The 15,044-nt window shown below is 40.7% G+C and overlaps 2 protein-coding genes across 2 annotated transcripts; both read left to right on the forward strand.

Moving 5' to 3' along the window:
- The first annotated feature begins 1,185 nt into the window (after positions 1 to 1,185).
- On the forward strand, positions 1,186 to 5,251 carry LOC134648526 (enhancer of mRNA-decapping protein 4-like). Its single transcript, XM_063503047.1, has 8 exons — positions 1,186 to 1,394; positions 1,686 to 1,806; positions 2,317 to 2,425; positions 2,628 to 2,793; positions 3,217 to 3,364; positions 3,785 to 3,953; positions 4,526 to 4,737; positions 4,937 to 5,251. The coding sequence occupies exons 1-8, from the start codon at positions 1,214 to 1,216 to the stop codon at positions 5,112 to 5,114; spliced, it is 1,284 nt and encodes a 427-aa protein (XP_063359117.1). The 5' UTR covers positions 1,186 to 1,213; the 3' UTR covers positions 5,115 to 5,251.
- A 243-nt stretch (positions 5,252 to 5,494) lies between these two features.
- Positions 5,495 to 14,007, forward strand: LOC134648355 (reticulocalbin-2). Its single transcript, XM_063502871.1, has 7 exons — positions 5,495 to 5,843; positions 5,990 to 6,137; positions 6,914 to 7,064; positions 8,996 to 9,073; positions 10,055 to 10,175; positions 12,538 to 12,658; positions 13,820 to 14,007. The coding sequence occupies exons 1-7, from the start codon at positions 5,648 to 5,650 to the stop codon at positions 13,986 to 13,988; spliced, it is 984 nt and encodes a 327-aa protein (XP_063358941.1). The 5' UTR covers positions 5,495 to 5,647; the 3' UTR covers positions 13,989 to 14,007.
- The last annotated feature ends 1,037 nt before the right edge of the window (positions 14,008 to 15,044 follow it).

Here is a 15,044-nt window from a genome sequence, read left to right on the forward strand (position 1 = left end):
GGATAGACAACAAGACATTTATATTCATAGTAAGATTCCACATTGTCCCACAGGACTCAAATATACATATATAGGTGTGCATGTCTGTCTGTCATTATAGTCACAATTCTATATATCTTAGAAAGTAAACCTTTTGCACCAGATAAGGGGTGCGGTGACCTGATCGCAACCAGTCACATCTATATCTCAGTAAATAAGCCTTGCACCAGATAAGGGGTGCGGTGACCTGATCGCAACCAGTCACATCTATATCTTGATCTGCTGGCACACCAGATGAGGGGTGTTCAGGGCTCAGTCTAAAACTAGCCGCTAACCATAGTCAGATCCACAGTCATAAAGTATATGTAACCTGATCGCAACCAGATACATCTATATATTGATCAGTTGGCACACCAGATGAGGGGTGTTTAGGGCTCAGTCCAAAACTAGCCGCAAACCATAACCTGATCCACAGTCTTAAAGTACATGTAACCTGATCGCAACCAGATACATCTATATATTGATCAGTTGGCACACCAGATGAGGGGTGTTTAGGGCTCAGTCCAAAACTAGCCGCAAACCATAACCTGATCCACAGTCTTAAAGTACATGTAACCTGATCGCAACCAGCTACATTGGCATTAAGTTAGGAGTGTGCTTGTTATGTCCATTATCCCTCATGAAGGGTACGTGCTCTAGTCGCAACTAAGCACCTCAAGCCTATGTGTAAGTATACCATCATTACCATTCGCAAATGGATTATTGGACGCTGGGCGTACCACGATTTATATAAGAAGGCAAGGCTCAAGTCGGCAGACGCATCTCCGACTTGACCTGACACATTCAAGCACACCTCCGCCCATAATTATATTATGCAAAATCTCGACATATACTGAACACTGATAAATTAATAAATATATGGAAACATGGGCATGGGACTACACGTCCTCTTTTAAATACATATACTTAGCTTTGAAACGACGATGCTCTGGCTGTGCGAAGTTGGCATCCAGCATTCGTTAGAACCACTTTATTATCAAACACTTTCTATAGCAAATAAGTTCACAAACAAAATTGAAACTTCATGCGAGCGAAAAATGGAAGTGTGCTTTGCTTACCATAGACAAGTAAAGTTTTGTTAGATGTGTTGCTACATGTAATATATGCATCGCGGAAGTCCGCGACAACAACAAAAAGAGGGTACGTAGACAAAACTTTAACTTACAAATACAAAATGGCCGGAGCCGTTCCGTCGAAGAAAATGAAGCGCTCGAAATCTTTAGATTCTTTGGTAGAAAATGTTTACATAAATAGTGAGCGGAACGAGAATTATACTAGTGACGACAGTGGTGTGCAGTCTCATGAATCTCATGACGGCTTTTTGAGTTTGGAGAGGAAAGTTGACAAATTGAGTGGTGAGTCCCATTCATTCGTGTCCAAGATACCTTCTGCATCTGACCCTAGATCCAGCCACCTAGCGAGAGTCTCTCAAGGTGTTGGTTGAGAAACTTCGCTATAAGTATGAGACCGTTCGCTGAAACGACTATCGGGACAATGATCGTCGGATCAACATCCCACATGGCGGTTATCTCGCGAGCCAAGTCTAAATGCTTGCTGGACTTGTCCTTCGAGATTCTCATCATGGGGGATTGTGATGTCGTTCGTTATTATTATATTACTTATTTAACATGGGCTACCTTCGGCAGATATCTGCGCGGAGCAGACCCGACTGCTGACCGACCTGGCGGCGCAGGTCCGCGTCCGGAGCGCCGGCGACGAGCTGGGCACCGTGCTGGCCGAGCTGCTGGACAAACTTGCCGAAGACGGGTACGTGAGCTTACTTACCTTATGCGAAAATAGGCGTGAGCTCGCGCGAAGTACCTTGGAGCCTTGGAGGTCTCTAAGAGGGTTCCGAGCGGAAATGATTTAACACTCGTAATCATATCAATCCATCATCAATCACATCATTGACGTCTTAAATTTAGGTAAATACTTATCTAGCTAAAATATACCTACATTGCCGCTCGAAAATACTTTTTTTAGGTAGGCAGGGAGAGGGACTCTTCGGTAGTTGAGATCTATTCATAGCTTTGAAATGAACATTCATTTGATTAAAAATTCCATTTGAGTAAAAACCATAAAATTACTTATGGCATGTCTAAGTACCTACTGTTTTGTGAAGTCGGGTTATTTTATTTATATGGAAATCAAATTTAAAATAATTTATTTCGAATATTAAGTACACCTATAAGTACATACTAGAACACATTAAATTATTTTCAGAAAATATATGACATTTATTTCAGTTTACACCTATAAGTATTGTATTATATTTAGGGAAAAGAATGGAGAGAGCGGTGCGAGGAGTCTCCTGAGCGCCATTGAAGCCCGACCCAGCCTGGAGCGCCGCGTCGGGACTGCGCTGACGGACTTACTGCAGAGCGAGGTAATGACAAAGATATAAATGGTTAGATATGGACGAAATTCTAAATGACGAATCGCGATATAGACGATATGCGTATTGACGAATAGGATCAAATAGACGCGTCATTATGATCGAACTGCGTAGTAGGCGAGGTATGTGTGTCAGTGAGGTATAACCGACTTCAAAAAAGGAGGAGGTAATCAATTCGACCATATGTTTACAGGACTTGAAGCAGCGCATAGTGTCGTCAACGACTGCGTCTATTAAGGAGCTCATAAGGAATTTATTCAGCATTGAAGTGTCGTCGCTTTACGTGCCGGTCATGGAGCGCGCGCACCGGCAGCTGCTCAAACATGTCACCAAGATGGTCGCCACTGCGTTTGCTGACTGTAAGTGTTATCAAATTATCATGCAAGCAAAGAGTTATTGATTGTAATAGGGAGGTAAACTCTAAAGATAAAAACGTGCCGCAACTTTGACATCAGAAACAGTTGGTGCTGTTTCTGACGTAGGTACTTATAGCTCGAGGATAATATTTGCATGCTTAACCATGCAGCAGGATATGTCATCGTCCGGATACCTATATTTCCAATATCTACTTGTTGTACAGTCAGCAGCAGAAGTTGCTTAGCGGGCGAGGTGTTCAAAATTATATTGACGCGACTTTATTATTAAGAGAAGAGAAGAGAAGAAAGAGCGCGTCAAGGTAATTTTGAACACCTCACCCGCTTAGCAACTTCTTCTGCTGATTGTACCATATTTTAAGCAAATAAAGAATTGTATTACATACTTACTGCTTACTGTTTCCACAGTGGAAGAGAATACCGCATGCAACGCCGAAGCCTTGCGGCAGACGTCGCAGTCCTTACAAGCAGCGCTGCAGAGACACGAGAGCTTGTTGAAGCAAGCGTGCGACGGCAGCAGTCGGCTGGTGGATGCTGTCACTAGTACTACGGAGAAGTAAGCTTTATCCTCTTGTTCGTGTATACCATCGCCCACACTGGTAATCATCGGTGGACCTTATGCCTTTTGTAATAAGGTCCACTTATGTACAGTTAGGACTGAAGCCCCACTCGTCACTCGTGCGCGAATCGCGGCGCGAAACCGCGAACGCGAGTGTGCATGGAGTCGGTTTCGCAGATCGCGCGACATCGACTCGAGGGGGCTAAGCTAAAGGTTAAGCATAATTATAAATGTATTACTGCAAAACTCCTGTTGCCTGATTAACAGTCATGACAATCACCACAGGATACTTATAGTTTCTATTACTTTTGTGTTGGGTTACTTGTACAGAAATTCTAGCAAAAATTTTAAATAAAATTAGGTGGAAAAAAAATTCAAATATACCAATGTCTTAAAGTGAGTTCTGTTTTTTCTCAGGGTCATCGAGCGAGAGTTAAAACAGTGGCGTGAAGAAGTCTCCAACGCCATTCCGCAAATGTCGGAGTGTGACTCTGGCCGAGCTGAATCTCCAGACACGGTCCCTGTAGCTAGCCCAGAGCTACCTGAAGTCAACGAAAGTGCTGGCCTGTCTCCTGTCGATCGCATGGTAAGCCTGATGCTGTTGCTGCTAGGAACTGTCTGACATAATGCCATCGGCTGCTTTCTACCACTGCGTAGGTAGCTCATGTACATTAGGTATAGCGGGGCGTGGGGCAGGCGGTTACTCACACGGCTCACATCCTGAAATATAAATAAACACGCACGCAGTCTCAGAGGAATTTACTTTCGTGAACACTCCTTCTGTATCTACAAATGAACTACTGTTGAGGTTTTCGAAAGGAACTACAGCATGGGATTGTTCAGGAAAAGAATGTAAGTTTAGGCTTAATAAATACCTATACGCTTAAAGTTACTTGCGTGCGTACGTTTTGTACAACCGATTAAATTTCCACAAAACCACGTTTTAGAAAAGTCTTATAACCTGCAAAAGCTGCTTGCTTCTCTTTCTAACAGCTGGCTGCTGGCTGCCTATTGTTCGATCGACACTGATCCCAATAAAAACAGCTCTGAGGGCCTATCTTCTCTAATTACGCCGTAATTGGAGCAAAAGAGAAAGATGCAATTTGCGAACTTCGGTGTTCGCAGTAGCCCTTTGAATGACTGTGTTTTCTGTTCTAGATGTATACAGCGGAAGTATCCATGCTGATCCGCTCCGGCGACGTGAACGGCGCGTTCTCCCGCGCGCTGCTGGCGGCGGACCTGGCGGTGGTGATGTCGGCGTGCCGCGCGGTGGCGGTGGCGGCCCGGCCGGCGCTGGCGCAGCCGGTGCTGCTGAGCCTGCTACAGCAGCTGGCCACGGACTTGCTGCTGGATACGCCGCTCAAGTGCAGGTATGCATAGTATTAAACTAGTGTATACCCGCGACTTTGTCTGCCTGGGATGATGATGATGAGTCATAAAATGTATCCTATGTCCTTGCTCGAGCCTCAAGTAGTTTAATACGCATCTAAACAAATAGTGGATCTCACCCCTTTAGACAAACTTCTCGATGTAGATTACTGTGAAACGTTTGTTGCCAATTTGTTGCAGTTACTTGGAGTACGCCTTGCTAAACCTGAACACCGCGGATCCCGCGACGCGGGTGCACCTGCCCCTCGTAGTGGGTGAGCTTCATCGCTACCTCACCGCCTTCCTCCAAAAGTACCCCCACCATTTACAGGCCCACAGAATAGCCGTCATTATTGATACTGCACAAAAGCTTCTCTGATACCAAATGTTGCCTGTTGAAATTATGTTTTATTTTTATATATTATTAGAATTTAGTTTTAAGGCTTGGTAGTTTTAATAAGCATCAATTTTTTTCTTTTAATTTTAATAGATATTAAAGTTATTAAAGAGAACATATTTTATTATTTACTTAAAGCAGTTAATTGAAGCATTTACAAGAATATATGGTTTTGTTCGACTTAAAATTGAATTACAGAACCCTAAAATTCAAACATAATTTTCACGGTTAATTAAAATTTGATATTCGTGTTTTAATAAGATGACGTCGAATTTACAGAAATCGAGTTGAATGAGTTAAGTCGATACCTAAGTTACATTTAAAGCTGTCACGATTCCCGAACGAAAGCTCGCGAGCCTCCTGTCAAGCGGGCAGTCAACCCGCATCTGTCAGCGGTTCTATTATTTTGCCTGAATGACGACAGTCTATTTTTGAAAATAAACTAAATATAATGCGATTTGCATAATAAAGCCATTGAGGTCTGAATCAAAAAACCGGATCGCGGGTGCGATAAAATGGCTTCGGCATACGTCCTCTCCTTCATGTTTATACTGACGCAGTATTTGCTGCTGAACTGTGCGTCGGCGGCCGTGCATAACCACCAGGTGGATACTCAGGAACGGGAGAACGATGGCAGCTTCCGAGCGAGAGACTTCGAGCACTACGGAGACTCCGGGCACAATTCCGAGTTCGACCACGAGGCCATCTTAGGTGCGTTGTTTACATCTTTTTTCTGCCGCATCTGACGTTTTGTGATGCAAACTTTTTACGATAAGCGGCAGTGACGATGTCGTTGAGGCGCGCGCTGGCCGCGGCCGCGCCCGCGGTGCTCATATTCACGTATTACTATTCCATAGGGAGCGTGAAGGAGGCTGAGGAGTTCGACCAGTTGAGTCCTGAGGAGGCGAAGCGCCGGCTCGGCGATCTGCTGCTAAAGATGGATCTCAATGGAGACAAGATGATTGACCGGCTTGAGCTCAAGCAGTGGATCTTAAATTCTTTTCGGTGAGTTAATTGTCATTTTCTTTATAATTTATTCTTATTCTTATTGAGGCCACACTGATAGTAATGTATTGAGAATAGTATTTTTGTAAAATTTTGACTGTATAAATATCTATTAGGATACTATATCTACAATAAATACATTTTAATCAAAGAATTTATGTAAGAAATAGACGATAACTCACTTGAACTCAACTTCACATAAAAATAATCTTGTACATAAATTTTGGTGTTGTAGTTATGTAGTAACATTCTCAAGTTGTGATAAGGGCTGATAAACATGGTGCTAGTTACAGAAAAGTTTCTTGTTGTAGAAATTATTGTGATTGTAAATTTACTATATATTTGTGACAGAGGTGTTTTTATCTAATATGGCACACATTTTTTGTAAAAATCGAAGCCTGAATCGAGATGATAAAAGAAATATTTTCAATCATCATATGCCCAAAAAACTTTTTTTTTTAATAAACTTTCAATATTCAATTTTATATGCAGAGGTAGAATACCCCTAATACCAAGTAGCCGAGCATTTGATCGAAACTATTTTAGGCTCCTTATCTTATCCTAAAGTTTGGACCAGTACAGACAGACTGCAAACCGGTTACCGGATGCAATTTGTATGGAAACTGCAGTTGGTAAGCAGTCAGTGTGTAATTAGCCCGCAGTTCCCATATAATTTTAATAACAAAACTTCCGTAAGAACTTCTTAGTCGTGAGACTATCCATCGTTCCCATATAATTGTTGTCGTACATTCAAGATTAATATTGTTATTTTTCAGCAAGTTATCCCGAGAAGAGGCAGAAGAGAGGATGAAGGAAGCAGATGATAACCGTGACGGAGTAGTGTCTTGGAGTGAATACTTGTCGGATGCTTTTGGAGTGGACTCTGAGGAGGAGATCCTGCCGGAAGACACGGGGGACACTGGCATGGTATGTAACTTTCAACTTGCATTTCACACCTTTAGGCGCCTATGAGAAAAACACCTGCAGGAGAGTGCCATATGGCATCAAGTCCGCCTTTTTTGCGTTATCTCTCGTGTTTCAGTAATATCTATCCTCCTAAGGCCCAAGGTCCTACCTATAGTTCCTATTGTTCGATGTAATTTAAACCCTGTTCAATTGGAACAGAGTCGCTTTTGCTTTGTTTCGTTCAATTTTCAAACAACGCAAAATCAACTATATTTCCTACAGTTTAGGTTCAAATTTCAGTGGCAAATTTTGGATGTTTCGTTTGTATGTCTGGGCCTTAGGAGACTACTTATTAAATGAATAAATAAATACAGAAAGACACATGTCTCATATTTTACTTTCATCCTATATCCGATAATCCGATATCGGAACGGGCAATGTGAAAACTCTCTAAAACTTGTAAAAATCGTGTGATTGAAATGTGTTTGAAATACTCTACTTATGAATTGTATCTGGTAAAAATCGTGTGATTGAAATGTGTTTGAAATACTCTACTTATGAATTGTATCTGTAACGTAAACAATACTCACCCACTAGCCATTTGTTTGATAACACTCACAAGCGTACAATAGGGTCACCATCAAATATATTGGAGCGGCAAAATTATTCACAAATATCTGAACAACGCCTTTATTATTAAGACGTTAAAGTGCATGTTCACATATTTTTGAGCACCTTGGCCGCTACGATGTATCTAATAGCGACTGTACAGTCTATACTATAGAAAACACATTATGAACAGCGACTTTATGCCATTGTAATAGGGTTTGCAATAGAATGGTGTTTACGGTATTAAAGACGCGCGGAAGCTTTTGTTTATGTTATCGCGAAAGAATGGAGAGTACAAATATAAACAACGATTAGGCATTATATCTATAATCATACATAGCATACTTTTCACTTTAGCCACGAATTTATATGTACAGTCACCTGCAATAGTATATGTTACACAACGAAGGCCGCAAAAATAGCTAACACGATCTTATTTGTAGTGCCATAAGACCGTCGTGTCACATATTTCTTCAAAGAGTAACATATTATTGCAGGTGACTGTACTTACTACTATACTATCACAGTATACGGAAGGTGTATTTTTAGACCCATTAGTCCAACTGCAAACATTTTATAATTCCCGTCCGAAATTCAAAATCTCGGACGCCCAAGTAATATCTTTTATTTTTAAATTCCTTGATTATTTTAATTTCAGTACAAAAATAAAATGGTAAGTATTTACATAGGTATGTATACCAGATGTATACCTATAATAAATCGGTGTATAGTCCGACAAGAAATTGTAGAAAATTATTGAAACCTCGTTCAGTATGACCATCTCAATACATTTTTGACATTGGGGGTCACGAGATCACGACCCCGTAATCCTAATTACCCGTACCGTGCGAAGCCGTTGACCTCACTAAACTCCACTAGGTTTTGTCGTGAATAACATTTGAAATTATGTATGCAAAAAGTATGTGTTGTTAAGTAATATGCATAAACAAAAACTGTAAATTCGCGCCCCAGCTGGGGCGGGTCGCTAGCAGTGGCGGCGCGTCCATAAAAGCCGATTCCCACCGGCTTGCCTTTTTTTGGACGTTTGAGCAGAGTTGTAAAGAAAATATGTAAGCCAAATTAGCCCGGGCTTGCCTATGGATAAACATATCCATAGGCAGTGGCGGCGCGTCAAACATGACGCGCCGCCACTGGTCGCTAGTATAGTCAGCAGCAAAAGTTGCTAAGCGGTTAAGGTGTTCAAAATGATCTTGACGCGCCTTTATTGTTAAGAGAATAAGAGCGTGTCAAGGTAACTTTGAACACCTCGCCCGCTTAGCAACTTCTGCTGCTGACTGTACGAGTAGGTGTCTAATATGTTGACATGAGGCTGTTGTTGTCAGCTAGTGCAAGAGGAGAAGCAGATGTGGGCGGCGGCGGACGCCAACGGCGACAACACACTGGACATCGACGAGTTTGAGGTCAGTATTACTACATAAATATTTTTTTTTTCTCTCTTTTTTTATCTGCAATCAACTGTTTTAGCCATAATCAGATGTTATGTCTTTTTTGAGGGTTTTGAGAGGTATTCCATTAAATACTCTCTCTTGACTTTGATAGTATTTATCTTCTAGTGCCACTTAGTGCCTCTGGTCTAGTCGCAGTATTTGCCACCTTTTCAGCCTACTCGGATTGTCATTGGTGTTTACCAGGTCCCTTGCAAGTTCGTTTGTATGTTTTTTAGTCGTTCTTTGTACTTAACACAATATCTGTTAACTTCCTCTTTGATTGTTGGAATCTTTAGGTATTCATGTATCTCTGTATTCTTTGCAAACCATGGTGCACATGTTACAGCCCTTAGGACGTTATTCTGAAACCTTTGCAGAATCTCGAGGTTTGAGTTACTGGCCGTTCCCCAGAGTTCAATCCCATATGTCCATATGGGTTTTATAATGCATTTATACACTAGCATTTTATTAGTTAGTGTGAGAGGTGATTGTCATAAATAAATAAATATTATGGGAGAATCTTACACAAATCGACCTAGACCCACGGTAAGCTCATAAGGCTTGTGTTGTGGGTACTAGACGACGATATATATAATATATAGGTACATATAAGTACTTAAATACATAGAAAACATCCATAACTAAGGAACAAATATTTGTGATGAACACACAAATAAATGCCCTTACCGGGATTCGAACCCGGGACCTCCAGCTTCGTAGGCAGGGTCACTACCGAGTTACCGACTAGGCTACGGAGGCATAGTATAAAACAAAGTCGCTTCCCGCTGTCTGTCTGTCCCTGTATGCTTATATCTTTAAAACTACACAACGGATTTGCGGTTGATGCGGTTTTTTTTAATAGATAGAGTGATTTAAGAGGAAGGTTTATGTATAATTTGTTAACCCGTGCGAAGCCAAAGCGGGTCGCTAGTGTTCATTATATTTTCCTCTCAGGTGTTCACGAACCCGGAGGAACACGAGAAGATGCATGCGTTCCTTCTCGCGCAGACGATGAGGGAAAAGGACGGCAATAAGGACGGCAGCATAAGCTTCGAGGAGTTCATTGGTGACCGGGGTGAGGCTCATTCATTCAGTCATTGGCCGTCTAGGACTCTAGGTAGGATATTTAATAATACGGAGTGTGTACACGTCATATTATGACTTTCATTACAAAAATAATTAATATGTATGCTAGTTTTAAGGTATTTATGTATGGGCCACTAGTTGCCTGAAATAAACGATTTCATTCATTCATTCATTCATTCAAAAACAAGTTCTATAACTATTAGTAAGTACATTGGCCTCTAACATCAATAATTTGATGGTTTAATAAGCAGCGTCCTTAAGTACAGTCACCTGTAGGGTTTGCAATCCGGATCCGAAATGTATGAAATTATCCGGATCTGGATCCGGATCCGCGGATCTTCCAATACATTTCGGATCCGTCGTGCAAACCCTAGTCACCTGCAATAATATGTTATACAACGGAGGCCGCAAAAATATCTGACACGAATTTATTTGTAGAGCCATAAGAGCGTGTCATATATTTTTGCAGCCTTTGAAAAGTAACATATTGTTGCAGGTGTGACTGCACATAGTTCTGTCTCTCATCATATTCTTAGGGTTAGAAGATTATTCCTAGGATAAAAAGCATCTAATATCTAAATCTAGACGTTTTTGCTGGTTTTATGTAGCAATAAAAAAAAATATAAATATAAATACTCTTATTGCTATAAATTATGTGGTAGAACCTAAGATGTTGTTTAATACAACCGTTAAAATCTTACTAAAGTACACTTTATCGAATTGTTATTATATTGTTCATAGCAAATAATAATAACACAGAACATAATGCGGATATCGTATCGATAAAGCTATTGGCTGGCTCATATGAATGTTTTAACGTCCGCGATAGCGATAACGAACCGTTTACCCTACCTTATGACGACCACGGACCGGTATAGAATAAGGACTGACTACTTTAACAAAGTTTGAGTAACTTTAAGGTCAATAGTCCGCAATGTAACTAAAATCGTATGCTAGTTCGCGCGTCGTCTAAATATTTCAGATTTCAGATGATTTATTAAATGTATATCTCATTTACATGTCAAACAAACACAGAACAGAAAATATAAAACCTATTAACACCGAAAGTACGAAAAAAATCAGCTGTTCCACAGCATCGACTGTATCGCAACTAAATGTATATACAGTCAGCAGCAGAAGTTGCTAAGCGGGCGAGGTGTTCAAAATGATCTTGACGCAACTTTATTGTTAAGAGAATAAGAGCGTGTCAAGGTAATTTTGAATACCTCGCCCGCTTAGCCAATTCTGCTGCTGACTGTACGTAACACTTTAGTAATAAGACTAATAAGTATTGAACTACATATTCACTTCTCAGAGCATGGTAAGACACACCAATATTACATCACTCTGTATATAGAGCACACGAGACACACTGTGAGTAACTTGGAATCAATATCAAAACAAGCTTATGTTTTTATAGTGGGAATGTTGCTCCACGGTAATTTGCATCACACAACAGGACTCTGTTGCTTTAATGCCGAGCGGATGCACGTGGCCCCTTTGTAATATGTCTGGCTCAACATACTTGTTATTGGGTTATTAAAATCAGACTTCACAAGCCATCACCAGTCCCCTAGTATAATAAATAAATAAATATTACAGGGACATTCTTACACAAATTGACTGAGTCCCACGGTAAGCTCAATAAGGCTCATGTTGTGGGTACTCAGACAACGATATAGGTATGTATATAACATACAAATACTTAAATACATAGAAAACATCTAATGACTCGGGAACAAATATCTGTGCTCGTCGCACAAATAAATGCCCTTACCGGGATTCGAACCCAGGACCATCGGCTTCATAGGCAGGGTCACTACCCACTACGTACGTATAGAACCGGCACAGAAAACTAGTATTTTGTACCATGAGTTTATTAGGTCGACCTGTATGTAACTACTATGTAATGGAATCTTGCAAGTTAAATTTGATCCACTTCCCGGTTTCCGATTGAGCTGAAATTTTGCATACACATGTAAGTCGGGTGACAATGCAATATTATGGTACCATCGAGCTGATCTGATGATAGAGACAGGAGGTGGCCATAGGAACTCTGTGATGAAACAACGCAACCTAATTGTGTTAAGGGTTTTTAGAATTGTCTCTATGAGTATTAGTTGTCTGTTGTAAGAAAAGTACAGTCAGCGATAAAAGTGTGTTCAAAAAATTATTTTTTTGCCAAAAACTTATTTTGACATCAAACTTAAGATGCGTTGCGTGAGTCTCGCGACCTAAACGCGTAAGCGCCATAAATTTATTTCAAAGTGATAGGGTTCATTTTTGAATATTTTCCTGCCTTATAAAGGGTTAATAACTCTATAATTTTAAATGTATAACGTATTTTCCAGGTGGTCACGACAAGGCGTGGATGTTGGCGGAGCGCGACAAGTTCGACCACGAGGTCGACGCGGACCGCGACGGGAAACTCAACGCGGACGAGATTCGCCGCTGGATCATACCCGACAACGAGTCAGTATTTAATCATGTAGTTTAAATAAATGTCGGTTTAAAAAACCGGCCAAATGCGAGTCGGACTCGCGTTCCAAGGGTCCATTAAGTCCGACTCACGCTTGACTGCACATTTCTAAAGCCCCGTCTCCATATTGCGCGGCAAGCTATCGAACATTGGCTCGCGAGGCAGCCGCGCGCAATCGATACCGAGCTGGCTCGCGAGCCAACTCGATCATTCGCTCGCTCGCGACGAACCATTTCAACCATTCATTGTCGGTGTTTCGGCGCGCGGCAAAGCAATGTTCGCGCGCAGTTGGGACGGATGTGTACATATTTCAGTTGGCTCGCGAGCGCGGCAGCAGACATGGATAATGAAAAGTGTCGTACTTTATTTAAATTATACGGAACTAAACAGTTTCTAGGGAATAGCAAATGTAGTGATTATCGCAACAGATCATTAAGAAGTGAAGCATGGAATTAATGCTTTTAAAAGTTCGTAATCTTCTGATGTCATTCTTGTGAAATTTTGTAATGTAACATCAACTTCATATCTCATGTCTTCCATAAGTCTCACACCACCATGTAGTAAAATTCTATTCATAAACATCTTTTTCATCCACCATCGAACTTCCCGTTTAGGTTTCTTGTGAATAATATGATAAATAATAATAAAAGCGGCAGCTGCACGACGACGTACGTCCATGGTTCCCGAGTACAAACTGATCGATCGTCGGATTCGTCGGATCGCCTGCCGCGCGAGGCCGCCGCGCTATAGTTCAAGATGGCGCCGAACTTGGCTCGCGAGCCAAAATACAGGTTTGCCGCGGTCGAACATTGCTCGCGCGGCCGCCGTGCGTAATCGAGACGCGGCTTAATAGGTTTTCCTGTCATCTATAGGTAAAGCTAAAGAACCATTTTGTGTATTTTTTTCAAAATTTTAGATTCAGTAGTTTCGGAGATTAATGTACCTTTATATTGGACTTCAAACCTTATGCGCTTATTGTTGTTTCATTAGGACAATAAATGACTTTTTATTTTATTTTTTATTTTTAAGTGTCTGCGACTGCTCAACTGTTTTTCAATACAAACCCCGACTACTGAAATATGTCACTTCTATGTTGGTATAAAAACTCGATTTCTGTAAAACTACCTCCTAATATTTCTACATATTGTCCACAGAGAAATCGCACTAGAAGAGGTGGAACACCTCATGGCTTCAGCCGATGACAACTCGGACGGACGCCTCACCTTCACAGAGGTGCTCGACCATTACCAGCAGTTCGTGGGGTCAGAGGCTACGGACTACGGGGACCATCTCATGGGAGACCATTTCGACGATGAGCTCTAAGCGAGGTATATGTACCCACTTTAACCTTATGACCGATATATCCGCACCGTAGGTTCAACGCCAAAGACCGATTAATCGGTCACAGACCACAGAGCAACATCTACCTACGTGCATATACATAAAGTTCAACTTCAGTTTTGACAGTTCAATGATGTGGTCTGAGTGACAGCTTTTGTGTTTGACACGGCGTAGAAAAGGTTAACAGGGCACTGACTATGTACTGATACTGACTTTAATAGGTAATATCTGGGAGACCGAGCTTTGCTCGGAAAACACAAAAAATCTCAAAAATGCGTGTTTTCCCAGAGATATGACCTAGCTAGATCGATTGTTCGCACTCGAAAACACCTATATAGCAAATTTCATCGAAATCGTTAGAGCCGTTTCCGAGATCCCCAAAATATATATATGTACTTACGTGTACTTTAAGGGGGCTTCCCGTCATTATAAGGTTCTTTAAGGTGACTAAACCAAATTGTATACTGGCAAACAATTCCGAAATATCTACACGATTAGTGTCAGATGTGTAAATATTTTTGAGCATTCGCCAGTATTTTTCTAATGGCACTAAGTTAATCGGAGTCTGTACATAAATAGAATAATTCTAAATATACTTGGTCAAGCAGATCTTGTCGGTAGAAAAAGGCGTCCCATAGAAAATTTGAATTTCGCGCCTTTTTTTACTGACATGATTTGCTTGACCAGCTATGTAATAGTTTATATTGTAAAGCAGTGTTAGTAATGATCTGTTTCTCAATATTTTATTTTTATTTTAGTTCAATTTTATTTTATTGACTTGATTTTTGATTCTACATAAATGATATTATAAATACAAAAATATAATTCTGCGTTAATATTTACCGTTCTGTATTTTAATATTTATATTAATTCTACGTTCGTAATAATAAATATTGAGACCATAGTAGAGACATCTAGGCATAAGTAAAGTAGTTATACATTGTTTGGAATATTAAGTAATGAATAATCAAAAAATTATACAACTACCGGCTACCTAAGTGCGAACTTGTAGCAACTTGACTGCCAACAAATTAAATA

The sequence above is a fragment of the Cydia amplana genome, chromosome 5 (assembly GCF_948474715.1).
Source record: "Cydia amplana chromosome 5, ilCydAmpl1.1, whole genome shotgun sequence".
Lineage (NCBI taxonomy): Eukaryota > Metazoa > Arthropoda > Insecta > Lepidoptera > Tortricidae > Cydia > Cydia amplana.